General features: G+C 33.6%; 3 protein-coding genes across 4 annotated transcripts; 1 reads left to right on the top strand and 2 right to left on the bottom strand.

Annotated features, from left to right (window-relative positions):
• Positions 1-95: 95 nt before the first annotated feature.
• Positions 96-2273, bottom strand: LOC133689774 (transcription factor bHLH91-like). 2 transcript variants are annotated; one of them, XM_062109805.1, is made up of 4 exons: positions 2149-2273; positions 1093-1992; positions 550-969; positions 96-425 (listed from the first exon to the last, which is right to left on the bottom strand). In XM_062109805.1, the coding sequence occupies exons 2-4, from the start codon at positions 1951-1953 to the stop codon at positions 318-320; spliced, it is 1389 nt and encodes a 462-aa protein (XP_061965789.1). In that variant the 5' UTR covers positions 1954-1992; positions 2149-2273; the 3' UTR covers positions 96-317. The 2 variants fall into 2 exon arrangements, with proteins under 2 accessions (XP_061965789.1, XP_061965790.1); XM_062109806.1 differs by having other exon boundaries at positions 2122-2239.
• Positions 2274-8420: 6147 nt separating this feature from the next.
• LOC133689775 (syntaxin-121-like) lies at positions 8421-10627 on the bottom strand. The gene is made up of 2 exons (XM_062109807.1): positions 9671-10627; positions 8421-9198 (listed from the first exon to the last, which is right to left on the bottom strand). The coding sequence occupies exons 1-2, from the start codon at positions 10224-10226 to the stop codon at positions 8834-8836; spliced, it is 921 nt and encodes a 306-aa protein (XP_061965791.1). The 5' UTR covers positions 10227-10627; the 3' UTR covers positions 8421-8833.
• An 11881-nt stretch (positions 10628-22508) lies between these two features.
• Positions 22509-23137, top strand: LOC133688281 (large ribosomal subunit protein uL15x-like). Its single transcript, XM_062107710.1, has one exon. It carries the CDS (start codon positions 22603-22605, stop codon positions 23041-23043), a length of 441 nt encoding a protein of 146 aa, XP_061963694.1. The 5' UTR covers positions 22509-22602; the 3' UTR covers positions 23044-23137.
• The last annotated feature ends 4257 nt before the right edge of the window (positions 23138-27394 follow it).

The raw sequence follows: 27394 nt of genomic DNA, 5'->3' as shown, positions 1-27394 counted from the left end.
AATGTCTAATTAATGATCATTTGATTGATTTATTCTGTGCAAGTTTATGAGATTCTGCAAAAACTAATCAGGCCATGCTACATGGTTCACCAACATTACAAGGAACATAATTAATTAGCATAAACTTGAAACTTAAGAAACATAAAACAGAAGTCCTATGATTATCCTCTCACCAACATTATAACTACTGGTATGTGTATCTTGACTATTAATTTCCAATTGTTCCCTCAACACAGGAAAAGAGTGATTGTCTAAACAAAAGCACAGGAAAAAAGGGTTGATATTTCTAACTAGGAATATGATGCCCTCCGACACTACTAACAACTGCCTGCTGGTACACTGGTACTGGATACATACTGTCTGTCCACAACCTCAAGCAGTTTGTTGGCTATTCCACTAGCATAAACACATGATCCTTCGTTTATCTGCAACATCAAGAGTACATGTCTTAATTAATGTCCATCGAAACCCACCATTTTAGTTAATTATGTGCATAACATAAGGAATTAATTAATCAAAGCTGCTAGCTGATACATGATAAAAACTGACCTTAGTGTTGAACAGAAAGCTGTAGTAATCCCCAATAAGGCCACCAGCAGCATGGTGGAGATCAAGCTGAAGCTCATCAAGGACTTTGGAAACAGATAACAAGCAATTAACCTTCTTTCTCTGAACAAGTTTAATTGTAACTTCATCTTCGATTAGGCGAACATCTACCTCGGTATGCTTGGATTTCCTCTGAAGCCAAGAACTCCTTAATGAACCATTATTGTATGTTGACTGATCTTGTTCAACCTTCGTGTTAGAATTCTCAAGAACGTCTACCCCACCATCTTCTTCAGTCTTGCGCCTTTTGATTCTCTCTCTGCCGTTTCTCTTCTTCTCCACGAGTAATTTCAGCTCCTCAACCGTCCGAAGAAGTTCTTTGATATAGTTAATTGCATCTCCAACCACAGATGCCCTATCATTCTACCCCACCAAATAATGTATAATTAGTATCCAAGTATATGAAACCGAATAATTCTGATTTATATATAGCAATCAGGCAAATATGATGATAGAGTTGATCAGGTGATATTTATTAAGCAGTACCTTGGAAGGATTTGGAACCAAGTTCCTCAAGGCAGTATACTTTCCATTCAAGTGCTCTCTCCTTTGGCGTTCTGTTGCAAAATGCTTTGTAACTTTGCCAGATTTCCTGATTCCCTTGCCAATACAAGCCATTTCTGCAGTAAACTCAAAAACCTCATCTCCATGACCCCCATCTTGGTAACTTAGACCTCCTCCACTTAGTCCATCCACGTGATCACCCCCTTGGCCACCGCCAAACAAGGGTGCAGGCAAACCATAGCCATGTGGTGGTAAAGAATGAACCAATTCCCTAAACTGTGGAGCAAGTGGGTTCGAGTCGAAAAGCACAGATGTACTGTCCACCCCCATAAAGCCCGGGGGAGTCTTATGGGCAGGGTTTGTAAAGGAAATTGATGAATTCGGAAGCAAAGTGGATGTTGATGTGCATCTGGGAAGGTTGAAAAGATTGAGAAGGTCAGGTAGCAAGGAGGATGGTGTATTAGCAGTAGCATTAAAGTTGCCATTTTGATCAAGTACTTGGTGCATCTCTTGGAATTGAATGGTATTGGGATCCCAATTTGAGGGGTGGTCATATGACAGGACTTGATGATGATTTGTAGGGTACTGTTCCATTAAATGGTGGCAGTTGTTGTTAAAAGCCATGTGATGTTGAAGTTGAATTTCTTCCATAGAGGCAGCAGCAGCAGATTCTTCTTGGTGGTAATGATTAGAGAGCTCTTCCATGGAGAGCTTGAGACTTTCTTCGAAGCTGCTTGTGGTACTGCTACCTGTCATGAATGGTGAAACTTGACAAAACCCATCATCATTCCCACCTTCTACTATGGAGTTGTTGGTTTCAAAGCAGGCTGTCTCTTCATACATGTTTAGGATGATCAATCTACCTTGGTGCCCTTTTGTCTCCTGCAATATTAGTTAGAAACCAATAATTAGACACCCAAAAAGGAAAGCAAGAAATGAAATGAAATGAAATTTATGAGTTCATTATTAAAAAAAACCAAAATAAAAGGAAATCAAAGAAGTTGGCACTACTAGCTAGTACTCCATCAAAGAGCTTACAAAGGAAAAAGGATTGCAGGTTCAGAGAGAGAGAGAGAGAGAGGTTTGGAATTTTATTCTCCTATATATGAAGAAGGGGAAAGGAGGTGGTAGGAGAGGAAAGGGAACTGAAAGTTGTAACTGAATCCTGAATATTATATAAAGATATTAATAAAATAATGCTAATAAAATGGGTTCATAATTTGTAGAAAGGATTGCTGGGTACCTCGAATACAATAGAAGGGCCCTTTTGAATAAAATGTTCTCAGGATGGCAAAAACAATAAAAAACAAAACCTTGTGGTGTTGAGAAATTCACACAATTTGTGGGGGTATGGAAGCAAAAGGATGGTTGATAGTTCAGGTCGGAGTGGTGGGGTGTGGGTGGTCCCCACAATTCGATAAATTATTCCATCCATCCCTTCCATGCAAATTGCTAGCTCAAACCAACTTCCGAAACCGTCTATCCTTCAATTCTTCAATATTATATAATATTGTACCCTAGTCAGTAACATCTCGTCTCTTCTTTCTTCCAGGGGTAAAATATCTTTTTGCTAGATTTATTTGTAATTTTAGATTTATCTGGGGTATTTTATTATTTTTATAATTTTGTATACAGTGCACTTCCTTGATTATCTTAAAAGGCACAAAAAACAAAAATAAAAATAAATAAATAAATTAGTATAGGAGCTTTATCATAATTTCCTTTAACTATGCACGATATAAGGCATATTTGTGATTTCATATTGTTTTAGGTCTAACTACCTAGAGTACGTGTGTGCCTTAATTACGAGTGGCTTGACGGCAATTGACAAAATATATCATTTAATATATTATAATTTTTATTTATTTTAATATTTTTTAGGGTTATAAAAAAAATTTAGTCGGAGGTGAAAGATCATTTGTTTTTTTAAGATAATATTTTTTTTATCCTTTAATATTTAATTTATTTGGATATAGGCATTTTTTTGTGGTTTCTATATAAGTTTTTACTCATTTTAAAAATAATATAAGTTATCTCAAGTCTTTTTATTTATCATTTGTTGTTATTTTTTTAACTATATTGTTAAATTAAATTGGTTTAATGGATCCAATTAGATCAATTACCCGAGTCTAATTCTTCTTTCTTATTTAAGAACATTGGTCTGAGTCGTGTCATAGTACGAACCACCATTCTATATTTGCTGAGCTATTTTTTGGATTTTTTTAATTGATTTTTTTTTTCATTTCAGGCCTCCAAAATTTGGTTAATTTGAATCACGATTTCTAATTTGTTTTGATTTGAATTCCATGATGTTATCACGAGCTTATATTTCAAATGAAGAATTTCACAAGCTAAATATGGTTGGTCCTAATCAATTCAATATGTTAATATTTTAATTTTAAAAAAAAATTCATCTAATACATCATCATCTTAATATCTTTACATTTTTTATAAGGTTAAAAAAAAAATAGTAGTTTCTAACCAAAGTAGCTAGCAACAATGCAATGGGATTTAATTAGGCTCAATGCTTGAAACTTCTTTATTTAATTTTTTACCGTAATAAGATGGAATTTGTTACAGAATCATGGAAAGCTTGTGCTCTGTTTCCAAGTCTTGGTTATAGGCTGATTAATTGCCTATTTATTTAACAATAAGAATCAATTCACGGCCATATATATTTTGCAGCAGTGTTTTTCTGTGTTCAAGCGTCTAAAGAACAACACTCCTATATACAAGCCCCTCCCTCCCTCCTCTACTAGCTTGATAATTTATATTAAGGAGAACAAGAACTAAGAACAATTTGTAACACAAATCAGTCCCAGCCTTTCGTTTTCGACAATAATAACATCAAGCAACTCAGTAAAGAAAATTTCAGTCGCTAATAAGTCGTCTGCGTTTTCGATGGGCTTCATATTTGCTCCTGGGATTTTACATTCAATAACAAAAATACCATTTGTTTTTTCCTGGCACAAAGACATCTAGCAAAGTAGATGAGCTGGGTGCTACAGTGTCTGTGCTGGAGAAGAGATGCATATTTAGGGTTAGAAATAGCAAAGGTTAAGCAACTGATAAAGATGGCAGCAATGACTAGCAGCAGGTACGAACATCTCTAGCTATGTCAGGAGTATCAGCACACTTTGCTTTTCTTTTTCTCCCATCGATCAGACTATGGTCAGGCCGCTGCTGTCCATCTTCTCCGCAGACCACAGTACATTGGCGTTACCCAGTACTCATTACATTTGACTACTCCAAGGATTCTAAGCCTTCAAGTTCAAGGGCATTACAGGTAGAGCTTGTCAATGCACAGGCCTTCAAACAAATATCCCATGTACATTTAAATTTGTTAGATACTGTAGTATATAATGTCTTTTAAAATTCTGAAATATATTAAAATAATTTTTTATTTTTAGTATCATTACATTAAAATTATGGAAAAACTTAATTTGTATTTTTAGAACAAAAACTTTTAAAATATAGTCAAACGTAATTATAAAGCGTAACATCATGTCTTTTTTTTTTTTTATGTGTGCACACAAATTTCGATGAAGATTGGGACTTTTTTTTTTTCTTGCGGTGATCCCAATAATGAGCATCCCTTCAGTACGAATGTTTAAAGTAACTGCAACGGAGGACATTTAAGTTCGAAGTATGCATAGAAATTTAGATAAATTGTGAAATTAGTATCTACAATATAAATAAATACTGAAATAGAATATGATAAAAAAGGTTTGATGAAATATCACTGCCCGAGTATCATGGTTAAAAAACAGATATAATATATCATGATTTTACTTGATTACATTTTTTCCTTCCTTAAATAATAATAAAATATCATGGTTTAGAATTATAGTATTTTAAAGAATATTATTTTAAAAAATAACTGGACTTTTAATAAAACCGTTAGAAAGTAACCAAAATGATCAAATTATTTTGGCTATTATAAAGTTTCAGGTTATTTTCATGTTTTAAGCTCGAAAAAGTTAATAAAATCATAGTTTTTATTAATCTAAAATTTTATTTACTTTATAATTTTAGAGAGTTAAAATTTTTATAATTTTATCAAAATTTAAACAAATTTTCTTTTATATAAAAATTATACCCAAGATTTTGTTTTGTTTAAAATGTAGGGTTGGCTCGGGTTTTTTTATTCAATATTTTTTAAAATTATTTTTAAAAATTTTATCTTTTTTAATATTAGGTTATTAACCTTGAGTTTTGTGGGTTTTTTTCTCTTTCCATTCTATAAGGTATCTAGATGTTGTATCTCACGTATTTGTTAAGTTAACTCAAATTAATTTAATTAATCCTCGTTCAAACATCTATTTTTATACCAAAAAATAAAAAGTGGACTCCATGCAGGGCGTAGCATGGAAAAAAAAAACTACTAAATCTCTAAAAGCCAGTTCCATAGGCACATCAAACTGGATAGTTTGCAGGAGGTAAGCTTGTTGCGTGCTGCCGCTACTCGTATCTTCTTCTTCTTCTTCTTCTTCTAAACCCCGCAGTTTTCTGGAGTTCAGAGGTCATTAATAAGGGCAAATGCGAAGCTGTAGAAATATGGGATACTTGTTGACGCCCAGCCCATTAGAAGGGATATGTGATTTGGGCTGTCTACAAATGAGCTGGAATACAGTTGCATGAGCCCAGTTCACTTAAGGCCATGAAACTAATAGGCCCATTTAAGGACCCAGGAAATGCTACTATAAGGACCAGAAACCTAGGCCGAAGCTCCATCAACTAACATAGTTATTATGCCTTCAGTTTTAAGCCCCATAGCAAAGTGAATGGATCTGAGCCTTCGGCCCTTCCTCTCAGTGGTGCATACTTGAGCTATGACTTGGACGGTGGCTATAGTTTGCTAAACAACTTCCAAAAAGGAGGCCTCGTTTTATATGCCCTACTAGGGTGTCTCGTGGTTCAAATTTTTTCAAACGTTAAAAAAGAATATTTAGGTGATGCCAATACTTTAAAAAAAGCAAGAAAAATTTTAAATCATGTATTATTAATTTAATTGGGTTCAAAAAGCTCTGTTAATTTAATGATATGATAAAAAATATCTACAGTAAATATAGCAAAAAACAAATTGGTAATAATTAACCATAAAAAATAAACTATTAATTACTAGGGAGGAGAAGAAAGAAAATTCTGTTGAAGATTCAATATCTCGTTGCTATAGATATCGTCCCACCATCAATAAGTGCTCATAGAGAAAGTTCTAATGTCATTGTGAAAAATTGTATGACGACACCAAAAAAAACCACTTGTACCATCAAAGGAATGATTTAAAAAGCAAACCACACGAAATATTCTGAAATGAGCATTTCATGCTCATATCTAATCAATTAATTTAATTTAATTCAAGGAAAAAATATCTTTTTTAAAAAGCTAAATTAACAAAGAACAACAAATAGAAAAACTCGAGATATCTTGAGTTATTTTTTAAATTAGTAGAAAATTCTATAGAAAAAAAAATAAAAAAATATTGACATCAATCTCAAACTAAATAAATATTTAATGATGAAACTGAAAAAACATGATCTTAATAAAAGAAAAAAAATATCCCAAACTTGTAATCCAAGAAATCCTAAACCTGAATTTAATCAAGAAGCTTAATTTTCAAATAATTTAATGTTGAATGATGAAATCGGGAAAAAAAATGAATTTAAAAAATTTATCAAAGTAAAAAAATAGCAATCAAAAGAATGAAGATCAAATTTGACTGGAAAAAAATTGAAGGAGAATAAAATAAGAAAACAAGTTCAATTTAAAAAATTATCTCAAATAAAATAAATAGCAATCAAAAGAAAAAAGATCAAATCTAACATATAAAGAAATTGAAGGAAGATGAAATTGAAAAAAAAATATTTTATAAATTATTACAAATAAAACAAATGGTAATTAAAAGAACAAGGACCGAATCTAAAGAAAAAACAAATTGAAAGCTTGCTTTGAAAATTTTGGCCAAATAAGAAATCGAGAAGGAGAGAGAAAGAAGACGGGATTGACCACCAACGTCAAACCAACCATTGATCACACGCACCATTCAGGGATGAAGGGGACGTCAAGACGATTCAAATACTGCCCTGGAAGCTGGCATTTGGCTACAGGGCGACATCGCATGCAGGGGCAGAGTAAGAAAAAAAAAATTAAGGGGGGCTAAATTAAAAAAATATATATTTTAAAAGGTTAAAATTTCAGTTATTTTACTATTAAAATTATAAATATTGACAAGGGAAGAGTTGGAAATAACATTTCCTTACAAGGACCGAGGCACCTGCCAGCCCTTTACTTCTGCCACTGATCACATGCACCACTTCAAGGGCGTGACCATTACCTGCACATTAATGTGCGCCCACACATAATTTTTTTTTTTAATAATATTCATGTTATTGAATCACCAAATCAGTTCTAATTAAACTTGATTATAGCAAAAACAATTGATGAAAATATGTAAAAACTCTTAAGTGCAAGTTAAATAAATCTTGTTTGTAAGGGTAATTTTATAATTTTATCGTGATATGAAAAAATAAGAATACAAAAATAGCCGTCACTCTAGTTATTTAAATCTTGTTTTTAAATGTAATTTAATAATTCTATTGTCCTAACAAAATGAAAAAGATTTATATGCTGCAATCAATATAATAATGATTATTGTATTATGTGAAAAGATTTTTGTGGGAAGGGTGAAATAGCATGGTCAAACACGCACCCTTCGTAGATTTTTTTTTTTAATTTAATTTTTATCATCTATTGTATTAGGAAACTTTCAGGTGAGATTCTGCCCGATTTTCGTGTGCAGTATTTCCTGGGGGGTGAAAAACAAAATCATAATCTCCTTCGGATCTTGAACATGTGACTTTCTGCATAGAGATTTTTATTTTATTTTAAAACTCCCCAGGAACTTCAACCTTTCTGTGCCAATGTTAAGATTCTTTCCTTTGGCATTCTGTTAATTGATGAAGCATGTTATGATTTTGTTGATTTTAGGGAACACCATAGCTGAAAGCAAATACTGCAGAAACTGACTTCTTCGCTGCAAAACTTCCCCTGTTCTAGACCTGGATAGATAACTTTGACCTCGAGCAATTATTGACGTCTAATTATAAGATTTGATAAGTCCAGGAGACGCTGCCTTCTCCCTCGTGTCCTTCCATTTCTTTATTCAGTCAAAGTCCCCTGTTGCCAAGTGGGAGTCGTTGAAACTCCGAGGCCACCTTCGTTGAAGCAGAAGATTACAATTTACAAGGACAACGCACCAAAAATGGGGCATTTTTCTATGAATAGTTGCTTACATGGAGAGGCATGGCCCATGATCAACAAAACGCGTAGAACATGCCAAGAAGAATTGAAGATTCGTACAACTAAAATCCCAAATATTAGTTACAGAAAAGAACCTAAATACAGAACGGGGTTTGCGTCTACAATATATTCCTGGGCAGGCCCGTAAAGGAATCCATGGCATTCCCCACCTGGATGCACTCACAAACATAAAATTGCCCATGAATTCCTATGATTTCCCACCTCACTGGCTCTAATCATCTGCAAGACTATGACCCCCGAATATCAAAATTCAACTCCCCAAAGCAGAAAATAATAAACAATGCAACAGGAAAAAGAAGAAAAAAATGTTCATCGTATGGAAAGCTAAAATGAAGGAAATAAAAAGGATTGCAGCAAGAGATGTAGCCTTGAAATATGTCACACATATCAATCCTAGACAGCATCACTTCTTGTTCTCCCACGGCCGCACAGAGAGGAGCACCACCAATATGATGATCAGCAATATAATAATGGCATAACAAGTCCATTTCCTGGAATTTCTCTGTAGTTTCCTGGCAGTCTGCAGCTGCTGGGTGCCGCCCCGCACATAAGAATTAGCTCTTTGCACATGGCTCTCAATGTCATCCAATTGTTCGCCTTGATGTTCAACCAATACTGCCATGTCCATAAACACTTGGTGAAGCTCCTTTAGATTGTTTTCCAAATCTTTCACAGCATCATGCCTTTCCTGAATTTCATTTATCGTGTCCAAAATCCTGCCTCTCCCCTGTTGTTGAATTGCTTTCTGGAGAAATGTCTCACTCTCACCTGAATCGTACCAAAATGCTCAATCCATTAGACAAATGCAACAAATTCATCTCATTCTTGAAATTCTTGGATACAAACACCCAGAAAGCACTGAAAATTTATTAGAATGGTAAAGTAATTTAATGCTGTCCCAAATGACCAAAATCAAATTCCATGAACACCAAGACAAACTAATTGAGAAAATTTTTAGATAGAGTTTGTATTTGCAAATGGAAAAGGCTATCAACAATCACCAACCAGCTCATCCGTCATGGGTTGCCACATATGTGAGATGAGCAAGCATTAGTATTCCCTCACACATGCTTGACTGACTGTCTAAATTATCCCTCCTTTCAATTATTGCAAATCAATTTTGTATAAGGTTCGAATCAATTTTACTATGCAAATAAATCATGTTTCTTTAGCCATATATCCAAAGTCAACCCTAATCTTGGATCAAATCCAAAAATTGTAACAAAGATCAATCACTAACCTGTAGAGATCAACAGATCAAGAGTCTTCTCATCAGGATTTTCACCAGTCACAGTAAAATACCTTCTCTCCACAGTCTCTCTATACTCCGTGGATATCTTCTGTCTCAACCCATTAAAACTCTCCATCAAATCCTTCAACTTCTTCCTCAATCCACTCACCACCGAAGTCCTAGTCCTATCCGAAGAAGACCCCGGTCCACACCCAGGAAGACTCCGGTTCGCTGCATTAGAGCGGTCCAAGGCCTCTAACCGGACCTTGATCAGCTTTGCCCTTTTCAACGCCAGAGCAACATCAGCATCCATCTTGGACCTCATGTCCTTGACAGCCCTCGCGTTGTGCAGAGTCTTACTTTGCTCATGTGAAGACCGCATATTCTCATTAAGTCTTTCCAACTCCTTGAGCTCATCTTTGATCGACTCTACATCTTCAAAGAACTTGTCAAGGTTAACCCCACCGCCGGTGGACTGCGCTTCGGACATCTGAATTACATGGTGATCCGGGGAGGCTTCTTCGCTGTGGAAGCGAGAGAAGGAGCCGGAAAAGAGGTTATTCATGTTTTACCGAGAGAATCTTAATATCAAGATGATGAGAGAGAATTTTGTAAAAAGAAAGGATTTCACAGAAGATTTTTATAGCTATGGATAAATGGCAGGCTGGTTGGCTGAGGAAGGTGGGGCTGGTCAAAGGTGGGTTGCTGGTTCAAGTTCAACAACTCTTTTTCACTCCTTTATTTTGAAGGAAGAGGAGGAGGAGGAGGAGGAAGGTGATCTATGATTGAAGTTAATTTATTAGTGATGAAGACAGATATGGAGGAAGGGGAAGGGTAAGTTATTGGAGATTTAGATTTTTCTTTGAAGGTGACTTTCCTGGAAAATGAAAGAGGAAAGATCGTAGAAAAAACTAAACAAGGAAGGAAGAGGTCTCGCCGGGTGAAGGGTCTTGAAGGATTGATAAGCACTTAACGTGTGGATTTTTGAGTTTTAAAAGACGGTAGGAAAAGGAGGGTTTATTATTATTATTATTATTATTATTATTATGTAAAAGAGTGGACTTTGTCATATTGATTTTGTAGTTATCTAATCGCTATTTTTATGCTGTTTTCAATTTTGAGCGAGAAGAAGATGGATTTTGAAGGGATAACTTGAATGATAAAAGCAGGAGGATATTTTATTTGAATTACTTTATAATTTCAAGTTTTTTAATAATTTTTTAAAAAATTATTATACAAGGGTGGCTGTTTTTTTATTATTTATAAAACAATAGAGTGTGTTCATAAAATTATTAGATTGGTTTCTCCCATGATCCACACTTAATAAAATAATATTTCTAAAAACAATTTATCAAAAATAATAATATAACTAAACTTTTAAATAATACTATGTAACATTCAATAAAATAAAACGTGTATTACTTATAGTATTCTATGATTTGGTTATCTTCTACTTTGAAACCAAGTTTTTGAATAAATTTTAAGTCCAATAAAAGTTTACATCATTGGTTGTTGACACCATAAAAAATCAACAAAAATATATATTTATTTACAAAAACTTTCATTATATTTGAAATAATCACTAAAGAGTCATGAAACCTAAAAATACCACTAAGTTTCCTTTAATATATACATTCATAACTTAACCACATAATTGTTTTCTACTAGGATTTCTTATGGATCTACTAGGTTTTCTTGTCGTTGATAAAGATTCATTGCTAAGGTCTAGATTTGCTGGGTTTTCTTGGTTTGCTTGATAGCTATTGTCGATTTCTTAGATTTAAAGGGGGAGAAAGAAATTTATTCTTGTTTTGTGTAGGCAGATTCGTCAGAGAGGTCGATAGTCACATTGATCTTGTTGTAGGGGTGAGAGTGGCACCAAGTAGGTGAGAGTAATTGTGAGGGTGGCGTGGGGAAGAAGGGTGGAAGATCTTGATAATTCAAAAACTCCATTTTCTGATTTTACTCTTTTAAAGCGATAAGCTTGCGAACTAATTTTTCTCACTCTAGATGAAGTAATTATAAAGAGTAAATTGACTAGTTTCCAAAGCTAACAAACATTACCTGAACAAAGAAAAAAAAGTACAAGATTTAAGATCTGTATATACAAGGAGTTTGAACAATATAATCATGAATAACATTCTTCAAAAGGAAAAAAAAAATGATGTTGATACAAATCTAGCAAGACCTCCTAGAACCAACAAAAGTCATTTCAAAGAGATTCAATTTTTAGACATTGTTTAGATCACCACCATTCAAAGACCTAGATGTCGAGACAATTATATAAGGTTTCATTTAGAACTAATGATAATAGCATGACCTCTCCTTACTTTAAATCACATATCTCTGTTTTCTCATTCTAACTTAAATGCAATTATTGATTTCTTAGATTGGGAGAGAGAATTTTTTTTTTGTTTTTTTTTGTGTGTCTTGGTTGTAGGGTTTGGAACTGGGGAGACAATGGAGAGAGAATGAGTGGTGTGGTTATGGCTACCTTCCACGCTTTAATATATATAGGGGCACTATTGTCTTTTTCTTTTATTTTTAGATTTTTCTTTAACCAAGGTCGTAGAGTGTAATATTAAAAAACTTGGTTGCAAAGTGAAAAAATAAGCACCTCATAAAATTTTCAGAGTAATGTGCCTAAAATAAAATAATAATATTTAATTATGTGTATTAGAAACAGGGTGGATGAGGTGAAAAAACACCATTGACATTATTATTATTATTATTATTATTATTATTATTATGTAAAAGAATGGACTTGGTTGTATTGATTTTATAGTTATTTGATCGCTTTTAAGATATTTTTTTCAATTTTGAGTGAAAAGAATATGGATTTTGTACGGATAACTTGAATGATAAAAGTAGAAGGATATGTTATTTGAATTACCTTATGATTTCAAGTCTCTTTCTAGTTTTAAGGAAAATATTATACAAGGAGAAACATTACAATAAAACACTTGAAAAGGCATGAGGATGAAAGCTGGTTTTGGAAAAATGATATAAATCATTACTAATTTGTTCTTGTTGAAAGACGTTCACCAAGTGATCCTTCACAAGAAAATATTTGTCATGAAAATCAAAATAAATATTATTATCAATGTATAATTTTTAAACAAAAAGTAAATTTTTCTGAATTTTAGGGACCAAGAATACTTGATTTAATATAAAAGAATGAGTGGATGTATTAAGAGTAGGATTCTAATTTTAGAGATACACAAACCGTAACCATTTTCAACCTGAAGTTGGTATATACCATTATAATCATCACTCCTCAAATTTATATTAGCCATATCATGTGTGATATGGTGAGTGACACATGTGTCATTATGCCATTCATTCTCTTAACTTCTATTATTAATTGCAACCAAGGCTTGTTTATTATGAGAACAAAAAGACTCATGAAAAGTGAGGTCAAAGTGATGATAACATTTGTGGGCTAAGTGGCTTGGTTTCCCACACACTTGACACATAATTGTAGAAGTAGGATATGTATCATTGTGATTGCAAGAGCAAACACTTCCTTGCAAATTATTATGATGACCTCTACTCCATTTTACCCCTTATTATTGGATAGTAATAGTTGTCTTTAAACAACAATTGCCTCAGCAAGTGGCGCATAAACAAAAAAATAATGACGACTTAGACGAGATTCAGTGACAATCAATAAAGAGTATATCTCTTCAAGTATGACTTGATCAATGTGAACATAGGTAGAGGACATGAAGTTATCATATTTGTGTGTTAATCCAACTAGAACATTAGTAATACAATTGGCTTATTGACTGTCTTTCTGGGCATTGACATAAATTTTTCATTAACAAAAAGTAATCATTGGCATATTGACTGCCTTTCTTGGCATTGACATGCTGAGTTTGAATTTAGATGATACAAACTCTAGATTGCAAAGAAAAATATGTTTCAAGAGCTCGCTAAACCTTATAAGAAGTGGTATGAGAGATAACCCTTAGTCATGAAAGACATGAGAGTGCTTAGGATGAGAATGTTCTACATCGCACCTTTTAATAATACATAGGATTTAAAATCTGAATGATTACATCCGTATTAGGGTGCAAAGCATCAATAGTTTTGAGAGGGATTTTGGATGCACCATTAAGTTACCAATACATATCTTGGCCATGAAAATAGACCACTAGTTATGCCTTTCATAAAAGATAATTTTCGATAGCTGACTTGATTGAAACAATATTTGAAATGAGAGGGACTATAATGATAGAAGGGGAGGGATTATCAAGTTAGTGGAGGAGAAAAGAGAAGAAGATGATATGATGAGACACTTGTCTTTTATTTTAAGGTTTTGATACTCTCAATTGTTATGTTTTTCATATATATATATATATATATATATATATATATATATATATATATATATAGAATAGTTTGTTAAAATGTAGTGCTTTCAAGATTTTAAATAATAGAGGAAATATCAAATCATTTTATCTTCCTTAATCTCCTCATGACTTTCCTCGTTGACAGCTACTAGTTTGTTTTCTTGGCTTGTTATTTGGCTTCTCCTTTGGATCTATCTTCCAATAGCGTAGAATAAGTTGCAAGAGATGTTGAAAGGGGCTGATTGCTTTCTTATATGCATGCTGTGATCATTCACAATCATTGAAACCACCCAAAGGCAAGTTATATATATATATATGAAAAGAAGCTTCTTTGCTACTTTGATGAACAAAACATACATCACTTCCAATGCAAGGGGAAGGAGATGAAATGCTTTGTTTAGTATTTAGTGATTCCCTACTGCTCCGAAGAGAGAATGATTTGATTGATAAGATCGCGAAGCAGAACATATTCCATATGCACCACCTATCCATCATCATCCCGGTTTTGTTACTCAAGATCACGGTTGTCGGGGCACCCTTCTTTAAGACCCAGGAGCGGACCAAAAACAACCTATCTTGCTGCTCCGAGTGCCTACCCCATAGCTGATTTCTTTTTTTTATGCTGATATTTTTTGGGAGAGACAAACCGCATTTTTGGAAGGATTTCCCCGGATTCTTATGTTAAATTAATTGAGATCAAATAGAGAAAGGAGGCTAGAATTTTGAATAATCTGTATTTTATGAATGCATAGTCTTAACCTAAATACAAATAGAGTATATATAGGTCAAACTGAAAGTACTATTCTACCCTTAATAAATAAGACCATATAAATATTATTTAACATCTCCCCTCAAACTCACGATGCAGCAGCTACAAGCATCGAGAGTTTGCCAACCAGAAAACGAAAACGAGAAATGGAATGCGTCTTAGTAAAGAAATCTGCAATCTGCAAGGAAGAAGGAAGAAAAGGCAAAGCAATGGTGCCATGTTTGAGATGATGACGAGTAAGATGACAATCGATCTCATTGTGCTTAGTGCGCTCATGAAAAACCGAGTTATGAGCAATCTGAATAGAACTCTGGTTGTCACAATACATAGGAGTAGGATGAGAAAAGGAAATTCCCATATCAGCAAGTAACCAACGTAACCAAACAATCTCTTTGGTAGTAGATGCCATGGCACGATATTCTGCTTCGGTGGATGATTGAGAAACAATAGATTGTTTCTTGCTCTTCCAAGAAATAAGAGAATCACCTAAAAAGATACAGAACCCGGTAACAGACTTGCGATCTGTGGGATCACTACCATGATCAGCATCAGAGTATGCACGCAACTCCAAGGAAGAGGTGGATGAAAGTAAAAGACTCTGAAAAACTGTACCCCGAAGATATCGCAAAATACGAAGAACAGCTGCCCAGTGAACAGTAGTAGGAGAAGCAACAAACTGACTAACAACATGAACAGCATATGCAATATCTGGATGAGTAATGGTGAGATATACCAAACTCCCAACAATAGTGTGGTATAAAGTAGGATCTGTCAAAGGTAAACCATCAGAAGAAGAGTACCTTGCGTTAACCTCAATAGGAGTATCTACAGTTTTGTTATCAGTAAGTCTAGCCCGCTCAAGAATATCTGCAACATATTTCGACTGAGAAAGAAGGTAACCTCTAGGTGAGTATGCTACCTCAATACCCAGGAAATATCGAAGATAACCCAAATCCTTCATTTCAAATCGTCTAGCCAACTCTGTCTTCAAAAATGAAATACCATCAATATCATCACCAGTAATAATCATGTCATCAACATATAAAGACAGAATGATACGACCTGCATCAGTGCACTTAATAAAAAGAGCAGAATCATGACTGCTAGAAACAAAGCCAAGAGACGAGATCACAATAGAGAATTTCTCAAACCAAGCACGAGGTGCTTGTTTGAGACCATATAATGCTTTCTTAAGCTTACAAACATATCCAGAGTCATGTGAAATACCAGGAGAGGGTGCCATATAAACTTCTTCTTGAAGATCTCCATTCAAGAATGCATTTTTAACATCAAGCTGAGAAATATGCCACTGACGAACCGAAGCTACGGCAATAAGAGTGCGAATAGTAGTCATTTTTGCAACCGGGGTAAATGTCTCCTCATAGTCCATACCATACTGTTGAGAGTATCCTTTTGCAACCAACCTAGCTTTGTATCGCTCAATAGACCCATCAGAATTAGTCTTGATCTTATACACCCAACGACAACCAATAACACTCTTACCAGGAGGTAGAGGAACCAGATCCCAAGTATCTGTCTTATGCAAAGCAGAAAGTTCCTCATCCATAGCTTGCTGCCAAAGCGGATCAAGAATTGCCTCTTTATAGGAAGAGGGCTCAAAGAGACAATGAATAGAAGCTAAAAAGGAAGTAAATGATGAAGAATAACAAGAATAAGCAAAATCTGGTAGTTTTGTGGACTTACGAATGCGGATGGACTGACGTGGAGGTGGATCCACAATCTCAGATGAAGCTTGAGGGGCTGTAGATGAGAATGGAGCTTCAGATGTGCTAGAGAGTAAAGTACCAGTACCTGCAGAGTTATGAGTACAAATTGATCGAACATAGGAAGAGGTATCATTACCAGAATCCTCAGAAAAAGGATCTATATGAATAAGATCAGATTTTGTTAGGCTATGAGTAGTGGATGGAATAGAAAAGAAAGGTATATGCTCAAGGAAGACAACATGACGAGACACATAAAGTTTCTGAGTTATTGGATCAAAACAACGATACCCCTTTTTACCTTCACCATAACCTAGAAAGACACAAATAGCGGATCGAGAGGATAGCTTACTGCGTTCTACATGAGGACGAAGAACGAAACAAGTACAACCAAAAACTCTAAATGAGGAATAATCAGGGACATACCCATATAACTTTTCAAAAGGAGATATACCCAAACTATGAGAAGATGGAATTGTATTAATCAAACTTACAGCAGTAAGAACAGCTTCTCCCCAAAACTCACTAGGAACAAAGGCAGACAACAAGAGAGAACGAGCAGTTTCAACAATGTGCCTATGTTTTCTTTCAGCTACACCATTTTGTTCAGGAGTATCTGTACATGAAGTTTGGTGGATGGTTCCATCTAAGGCAAGCATTTGACAAAATTTATTAGAGGTGTATTCCCCACCCAAATCACATCTAAAGCATTTGATCACAGCAGAATGTTGAGTTTTGATAAGAGCTCGAAAAGCTGCATATATCTCAAAGAATTCAGAACGATGTTTCATTAAATAAACCCAACAATAACGAGTATGATCATCAATAAAAGAGACATAATATCGAGAACCTCCTTTTGTGGAAACAGGAGAAGGTCCCCATACATCAGAATGAATCAAATCAAATGGTGAAGGTGAAACAGAAATACTTCGATTAAAAGGTAAAGCAGAAAATTTTGCCAGTTTACATCCACTACAATCAGAAATGTCACAAGTTTTCAAATTTCTTAAAGCTCCTGTGGATGCCAAAAATCTCAAACGAGAAGATGAAACATGACCTAGACGGGAATGCCATAAATAAAAACTAGAAGATGAAAGACTCAAACGAAAAGAAGACAAATCAGCAGTAGTAGCAGCAGCGGTAGCAGCAGCAACTGGCACTTTTAACTCATCCAAAATATATAGTCCATTCTCCCTACGGCCTGTCCCAATCAGCTTCTGAGACTGCAGATCCTGTACACAACAAAAAGAACCAGAAAACATGACTAAATAATCACCAGAATCACATATTTGACCAACAGACGCAAGATTCAATTTGAGTTTTGGAATAAGATAAACATTAGGGAGAGACAAGTGAGGTGTGACAACAGAACCAACACCTGCTAAGGGCATGGGAGTGCCATCAGCAGTCATAATAGGAATGGAGGACAAAGGGGACACTGAGGTAAAAGATGAGGAATCTGGAGACATATGATGGGAAGCACCAGAATCCAAGACCCATTCAGAGTGTGACGTACCTAAGGAATTATGAGGCAACTGACCTATGGAAGAAGCGAACATTGCTTGTGGCTGCAAGGAGAGAAACTTCTGAAATTGCTCAGCCAAAGTATTAGGATCGGTAATAGAGCCTGGGGAAGCTACTGCTGCAGTATTGTGGTGTGGTGGTTTATAACCCTGAGGTGGTCGATGAACATTAGATTGTGACTGACTGCTAGACTTCCAAGCTTGATTCTGCTGTCTCAACTTAGGACACTGAGCCTTCCAATGACCTTTCTGCTTACAGAAACTGCACTCATCAAAGCCAACCCTTGTGTAAGGCTTATTCTGATGATTAGAGAATGGCTTAGAAGGTACTGCTAGTACAGAAGGATTTGAAGCAGAAAGAATTCTCTTTTCAGAATAAGACTGAAGACGTATTTCTTCAGCCAATAACTCACTGACAACAGAGTCAACAGAAGGCAGTGGAGTACGATGCAGAATTGAACCTCTAAGTCCTTCGAAGTCACTGTGAAGCGCTGTTAAAAACTGTACCAATCGTTGCTGCTCTCTACGCTCAATATAGGCACCACATGCCTTTAATTCTGTTGATTCTGTAAGAGCCAATTGATCCCAAAGATCTGTCATAGCAGAATAAAACTCTTGAATACTCATATTCTTCTGATGAAGAGCTCGTATGTCATTCTCTAATTGGTACTGTTTTGCAAAATTTGATTGCGTGAATAACCTTTGCAGATGATCCCAAACCTCTTTTGCTGTCTCATACTTCGCCAACTGCGTACCTATCGAATGCTCAACAGAATTGTTGATCCAAGTAATGATCTTTGCATTATTTGCTTCCCATGTATCTATCAAAACAACATCCCCCTCCTCAATATTCTTAGGTATTATATAAGTTCCACTAACATACCCCCACATCTTCTTACCCTTAAGAAAATTTCGCATTACATAGCTCCAATACGAATAGTTCTTCCCATCCAACCTCACACTCACAGACTGAAGCGAATCATCTCTTTCAGTAGCCATAATTAACAATCACAGAGAACCAGAATGTAAAAGCAGCGGAAAACAAAATACCAAATTGCAGAAACTGAACAGAGATTGCAGAAACTAAACAAATATCTTCTCAAAATTAAACGATTACTCCAAAACACAAAACCAATTTGCAGAAACTGAACGCAAATACCAAATTACAAAAGCTGAAGGGTAGACGAAATACCAAAATAATTGCAGAAACTGACAAAATACCAAATTTTGCAGAAGCGGAAGACAAAATCTCACTCCAAAAAATTTTCGGGCCTCTGCCCCGAACCCCGACAGGGGCGCGCTGCCCCCTGCAAACCCCCAGCCAACTCACCGCAGAGTTGGATCCGCGAACTTGTGCTTGGGATTAAGCCTCGTTTCATAAAACCAGCTCTGATACCATGTTAAATTAATTGAGATCAAATAGAGAAAGGAGGCTAGAATTCTGAATAATCTGTATTTTATGAATGCATAGTCTTAACCTAAATACAAATAGAGTATATATAGGTCAAACTGAAAGTACTATTCTACCCTTAATAAATAAGACCATATAAATATTATTTAACATCTTACACGACTTGTTGAGGCAAATCTGTTTTTTATTGTGTCATTAGGCTTTAGGCTGTAGTATGTAATTTTTTGCAGAACTCGAAAAGGAGTGTAGCACTTTTATTAATAGTCGAATTGATCGCCTTTGAGAAGTGGGAAGAGTCTAGGTTGTGAACTCACGAATCATCTTGCTTTATTTCATTTCCGAGTTCGGGACAAGGAGGGTCATTAGCCATAGGCGCCTTACCACGATCACGAAGCAGAACATACCGTATAATTGAATTTATATATCGAGATAAAATGTTAAAGATTCTAAGCATTAATCAGAGACTCCAAATCTTGAACAAAAGCACTGTGGCATTGATGAAGCACATGATGAGGTGAAGCTTAAAGCCCCAAGCCTAGATGCTGAGGTTAAAGCATCACTAAAATCCGAGGGAGGGACCCCAACACATTCTATAAAGCAGCAGCCACAAGGCATTAGAATCTACCAAAAACAAGGAATTGATAAATTACATAAGAAAATACCGTCTAAATATTGCTTAACCTGAAAGTGTAGATTCTTGACCCAACCATGAGCATGAAGAAAGAAACATGGGAATGCTTCACCAGCAATTAAAATTGCAGGGGGAAGATGGTATCAAGAGGTTCAAGTGGTGAAATTTTCCACTGGATTCCACTAGACGATAACTGATTAACCTAAACACCCTCTGAGCTACTTTTCCTGATGACATCTATGTTCACAAGGAACTATTGCAATGATGGGATTGCCTATTGATAAAGACTTTTCCTGAGCCACATCAGTGACATGAAAAATGTTTATCAACAAAAAGGATTTGCTTGCATCACCAGACCAACAATAGTCTGTTCTTCACAAGAGAAAAAAGAACAAGAATGGCCTCAGAATTGTAATATCTGGTCAATAACATACAAAGAACAAGTAGAGATATTCTGCTTCTATCCATGACAGAATCTATCTTTCCATCAGAAAGAAAAACCATTCAGTAGTTGACATTGATAACTCCACACAAGGTTGGTCTAATCTACAGAAATTACAAGTTGTAAAAAAAATAGGTAATCAAAAAATTGATGCTGTCTAAATATAAGTAAAAATATAATAAAATATAATAAAAAAATATAATAGCGAAACAAAAAATTGATGCTTAAATATAATAAAATATAATAAAGATCATATGCGTTAATCAAAAAATATAAGATCTCAAACTAATTTTTAACGTAGTAAAAAAATAAAATAATGTTGCAATTGCTACAGTGAAACACCATTTTCTTATTCTTTGTCTAATAATTTTTTAAAAAATAAATGAAAATAAAAAATTTTAAAAAATTGCAAAAAGAATAAAGATAAGAATAAAAAAAATTGTATAAATAGGCTAAATATAGAGTAATAAATATTGAAAGTGTAAAAACTAAAAAATTATATTTTTTTCCCAAAAAAGGTGTAAAAAAAGAAGGAAAAACTAAAAAAGCATTACAAAAAAATAAAGATAAAAAATGGTGATAAACAGGTCAAGTGTAAAAATGACAAAAATACCATATATATAAAGAGAAAAAAAAATGTAAGAAAAACTTATTATCTAAAAATAAACCCTGAAAATTACAATTTTATCACTGCTACAGTTAAAAACAATTGGTAAAATTTACAATTATACCATTTCTACAGGAAAACACCATTTCCTTTTAATATATGTACTAGTTATTTAACTTGTGTTTTGCCGTGGGTCGGATAGTTTGATTTAGCAAAATAAAAATAAAAATAAATATGCAAGCTTTTTCAAAAGTCTTTTCTTTTTTTAAAAAAATATAACTGTGAATAAAAAATATAACCATGAATAAAAAATTTAATGATTATATATAATAAAATATAGTAAAAATTATATATACGCGTTAACAAAAACATGTAATATCTAGCATGCTCTATTTTTCTCTTTCTTTTTTTCAATTCAACCATTTTTTTTATTTCTCTTTTTTTCTTTTAATTTCATGTTTTTTTTTTAATTTCATCCTCAAATTTTATTAATAGTCATCTAGGTTTTTTTTTTTATAAACGGATCGACCAAGTTGATTAGATCGTGTTGAGAAAACTCTCACACATTTTAATTTTACACTTAAGCTATGCAAGGAGTCGAGTTAAGATGTTTTTTTTTTCCTATCAATTTTTTTCTAAGACTATTTTTATTAGTTGACCGGATTTTTTTATAAATCAAGGAAGTTAACTAAGACATATAGGGACAACTTATATACATTTTAATTTTAAATTTGGGCCATGTGAGAAGTTGGGTTAGAAGGTTTTTTTTCCTATTAATTTCATCATTTTTTCTTCTCAAATTTCATCTTCCAAATCATAAATTGTTTTGCATTTGGATCAACCAAATTAACTAAGACATATCATCACAACATCCACACAATTTAAATTTGAATTTAGTCTAAGTAAGGAGTCAAGTAAGAAGGTTTTAATATTGATCAACTAAATTAATTTTAATAATAATGTTAAATAATTTTCTATGATCCAAGTATTTTTTGCTATATTAAAATTATTTGATTCAATTAATAGGGTAGCATAGGTTTCAAAAAAAAACCGAGGTAAAACATCTCTTTTACTTAAATTAAATAAAAAAAACAGAAGAAAAGAAAACCTTTCCATTTCTCTTGTTGCTAATTTGAGAATTACCATATTAATTATAGTTATTACTATAGTTTTTAAGCATTTGGTAATATTTTAAAAACTTAATTTCATAACCATTTTCATATTTATTTATAGAAGTTAAAGCTTTTCCATAATTTTTTTCAAATGGACCTTACAGGGTCTTGTTTCAAAGTCCATTTACCAAAGCACTACCTTGTATGTGGTAACCTAGAGGACAAAACCGTCAACTGAAAAAACCCAATCACCAATATATATACCCCAAACCCTAAATGAGAACTCTCCCCGCGGTCTCTCTCTCACCAATTGCTGGGCAGCCGCTCAAGACCCTGAACAACAGATCCCTCTCCTCCAAAACCCAAAATGACTACACGCTTCAAGAAGAACAGGAAGAAGAGAGGTCACGTGAGCGCAGGTCATGGTCGGATTGGAAAGCACAGGAAGCACCCTGGAGGTCGTGGAAATGCAGGAGGCATGCACCACCACAGGATCCTCTTCGACAAATACCATCCTGGTTACTTCGGTAAGGTTGGTATGCGTTACTTCCACAAGCTCCGCAACAAGTTCTACTGTCCCATCGTCAACATCGACAAGCTCTGGTCCATGGTCCCCCAAGATGTCAAAGACAAGGCAACCAAGGATACTGTGCCCATGATTGATGTCACTCAGTTCGGTTACTTCAAGGTACTTGGCAAGGGGGTTTTACCTGACAAGCAACCCATTGTTGTCAAGGCCAAGCTTATTTCAAAGATTGCTGAGAAGAAGATTAAAGAGGCTGGTGGTGCTGTTGTACTTACAGCCTAGGTTATGTTCCTTTTCAAGATTTTGACCTTTCTTTAAATTAAAGAGTTTAGTAATACTGCTGGATCATTTTATAATTTAATGCCTTTTTGTTTCATATTTTTTTTTATCGTAAATTGGGATTTTGCTTATTACATGACAATGTCCCGTGGCTCTATTTGATGCATCCATGTGTTTGGTTAGTTGAATCGATGATTTGATGATAATTATTATACTGTGTTGCTTGGAAATTGTTGACCATGCCTGTATTAGCTATGAGCTGTTCTTGATGATGACTCGTGATGATAGACTCTTTTATACTGTGGTACTTGATGGCCTAAAATCAGGTGTACAAATTATAGATGGCGTTTTTTAAAATTTTGAATTTTATTTTTAATATTTTTAGATCGAAGTAAAAAATAATTTTTAAAAATTAAAAAAATATTATTATAATATATTTTCGTGCTGAAAGTATCGCCAATAGTTATAGTTATAGAGCTGGAAATTTTTTAATAACGATTCATTTGATCATTTAAATCCCTAATGGTACTTCTATCACTGGGACAGTCAAGTGGTATCATTTTCCTTGTTCTGTGCTAACAGCTAGCTAATGAAGCTTCTCTAGTTTGGGCACATTTGTCTCTGTGCCATTTCCCTTTAGATTATTTGTGTCGTACTAGCTTACTTTTGTAATGGTTCTAGTTGTGAATTCATGCCTTTTGTATTGGATACATGGAGATTGAGGGGTAGAAGATGAGCATAATTTTCAAATTTTATAGCAATAGGTTTGTCAAAGATTTTTGTTCGTTTTTTTTTGGAAATGAGTTGTTAAGGTTGAAATTCGACAATCCGTTACAGAGATGGGAGGAGTAAAAGTTTTAGATTTTATAGCTGTGGGCTTGTTAGTTTTGTCAAAAGTTTTTGCTCATTGTTGGTGGAACGAGTAGTAGAACTGTTGAAGTAACTATAGCCATTACACAGAAAATAGAAGAACTGGAATTGAGGCAACTTGAAAAATTAATGTTGGTCTGACCTAAACCTGTGGGACATTAGGGACATGCCTTTTCTACATAGAAATTCACTTTAAAACAAATCACTATAGACATTTATTTTATGCCTCTGTTCTTTCCAACCAAGCGTGTTTGTCTCTTTTGTTTCATATTCCTTTTGTTCTTAGTGCATGGGGATGTTTTCTCAGGGATCTAGCATATTTTCAAGCGTTTTGTAGTGGTAGAATTGTAAGGTCAAAATTTGATTGTTAAGCTTTTCGACCTTGAGGTGGAGGATCGATCAGTAATGAGTGTTAAACTACTAAGTATGATTATCTTTTCTGTAAACGTTGGCATGACTATTGATCGATCAGTAATGAGTGTTAAACTACCAAGTATGATTATCTTTTCTGTAAACGTTGGCATGACTATTGCTTGCGTTCACTGCTGTTTCATTACTTTAACCTAGCATGGCGGGGGGATTTCTCAAGGAATTGCATTCCCGTAGATATGGCCAGGGTCTCATGGGCATCCTCTAGCCCGTCTTGCGAGAAGTATATGATCTCGAGGGTTCAGAATTACTTCCATACTTGGGAATCATTATGGAGTTGAACAATGAAGCTGCTTTTTTTCAATCTTCCTCAATTTTTTTTATTTCAATTTTGTCCCCCCCCCCCCTCCCCCCCCCCCCCCCCCCACCAATAATTTATAGTTCGAGTTGTTTTTGACCTGTTAAGATCACACATTTTAATTTTAATCACTAGCTATATATGGAGCTGGTTTTTTTTTTCTTTTATCAATTTTTTTATTTCAATTTTATCATTAAACATTTTTTTATTGATTGGCAAAGTTATTTTTGAATTAGTCTAGATATTGCAATAATTTTTACATAATTTAATTTTAAATCTAAGTTAGTCAAGAGATTAGGCATTATATGTTTTTTATATCAATTTCATTATACTTTTTAAAAAATTTTATTATCAGATTTTTTTACCATGCCCATCATTTTGTTTTTACTAGCAGGTTTTATCCTATCCTATAGTGGCAGTCCATTCTTATGATTTAATTCTTGTGATCCAAGGGTAGCCAGAAAATCAAATTAAAAAGTTTCAAAGTTAATCTAGATTTAATAAAAATACAAAATATTTATATAAGGTTTAGAATATTGTTTGTCGGACCTGAAATATAACGCTTGCCTGCAAACTAGTATCCTGCTAAAGAGTCGTCAACCAGTTGCAGGGGCTATCTCGGGATATCTCCTTTGCTTAGCGTCTGTCTACCTGGTAAAACAAGAAGAAGTGAAACATCTTGTCAATTCCATTCCTTTCACGCTTCTCTTTCAACCTGTCTGTCTTGAAAGCTAGCTGCTGCATGGTTTCCCTGACAATTTTAATCCTGAAGCCACCTTAAGTTTCTAACTGATTCTTTATCCAGAAACGTTTTTTTCACTTTGGCATGAAGAATTACAATTTGGTCCTTGTAGTTTTAAGTTTTTTCTTCTTGGTAACTTTTTTTTTTTTTTTTTTTATGTTTCAATTCTTAGATTTTAAAAGGAAAAGGAGTCATCGGTGGGAAGGAGAGAGAAAGTGATAGATCAGCAAAAAAAAAAAAAAAAAATCTTGGTATTATTGTTTCTCCTAACAAGAAGAGTGTTATTAAGTGTTTTTGAACTTTTATTTTATATTCAGTTTAATTTTGTAGGTTTTTTACCGATTTAAAAGGTTTTTAATTCTTAGTGTTTTTTTGTTGAAAATAACCTAAAAATAAGTTTTTGGAGACCAAGCCCTGTCTATTTTTAAATAAAAGAATAATAAAAATATAAACAATAAGTTCAAAAAAAAAAAAAAAAAGGTTCATAGGCTTGCCTTGAAGACCCACATGCCAGACCTTTCTTTTACTTGAGGCCCATATGCTTAATATTTTTCTAGGTTTTTTTTCCTAATATTTTAAAAATATTTTAATTGAGGTGTATTATAAATAAAATATTTGATATGATATTTAAATTATTATTCAATTTTAACCTAATTCTTAAATAACGCTATAAGTTTCTATTTGAATGTTAACAATTCTTTCTTAATTATTATATACCTTATATAAAAAAACTTCATTCATGAATATTCATAAAAAATAAATTATTATTTTTTATATTATTTTTAATATGATTTTTTTACTTTATTTTACCACATTAATTAAGTTTTTTTTCTAATTAATATTTAAACTTGCTTTTGAGATCATTAATAAAGTGATGAAGATTAGTTTGAAGAGACACACACTTTTCCTACTTATTTTAAATAAACAAGATTTTTAACAAATTTTTATTTTAAATATCGATGCTTTTTAGTTGAAAAACATTCTGCTAATAAAAAATTATATAATTATTTTTAAGAAGATTACAATTTTTTTTTATGATGATATCATTAATTGCCTTATAGATAATTATGTATTAGCTTGATATGCATAATGTTTATATAATTTACTTATGAAAATTGAATAAGAATAAAATCTCTATTTTTTTTTAGTTTTTTCTAGTAAAGTTTTATATGATTTTCTCAAATTTATTATTTTAATGTTTTTTCATGTGGATGTGTAAAACTGATAAATTCTCAAACTTTTTATTTTTCACCTTAAAACACAATGCTTCTTATAATTGTTTTTCATAGAAATAATTAAAAACGAGGATGGAATATTAGGCTCTTGATTAAAAATATGCACTTTTTAATTTCTTTTTAGTTTAATTCATTATAGTTTTACTGAACTTTTTTCCTATTATTATAGTTTTTTATTCAATAAACTATACTACTAATAATAAAGTTTTTGTTGTAAAAATAAATACATGGATAAAAAAGATAATTTTAATGAAAAAATACATTTATCATCCATAATTTTCTTTGGTATCTCTCCTGACGAATACTTGTTTTTATAAGCAAATAATTAAGTTAAAATTAAATTCCAAAAAAATAAATTTACCAAACCTAAGTCTAATTAAGCCCATGACATAGATTGGGCAAATTAATTCGCCTAAGTTTAAAATATTCTTATCTTAATGCTTATATTAAAGAAATGTTAGATCGATGCCTTCTTAATATTTTTTCAAAAGGCAAATTGGATTTTAATCGCTGGGACTAAAGTCAATTTACATATTAAGTTAGCCGGGACCAAGTCAACTCCAACCTAATTGAATTTGAAACATTGGGGAGTCGCCAATTCGGTTGATCCACCGTCGGAGAAAATAAAAATAAAAATCCGTAACTGATTCCTATTTTCTTTCAAGATTTCACACGGCAGCCGGTTCTGGAATAAAGTTCACTAGTTGCATTGAACCAGCAATGAACTCTCTTTCTTTCTAGCTGATTTTGACTGAAGGCTACGTTTCTCATCTATCGCTC

This window comes from Populus nigra, chromosome 3 (assembly GCF_951802175.1).
Source record: "Populus nigra chromosome 3, ddPopNigr1.1, whole genome shotgun sequence".
NCBI lineage: Eukaryota > Viridiplantae > Streptophyta > Magnoliopsida > Malpighiales > Salicaceae > Populus > Populus nigra.
The sequence above is the reverse complement of the archived record's forward strand: the minus strand, read 5'-3'. Positions and strand labels throughout refer to the sequence as shown.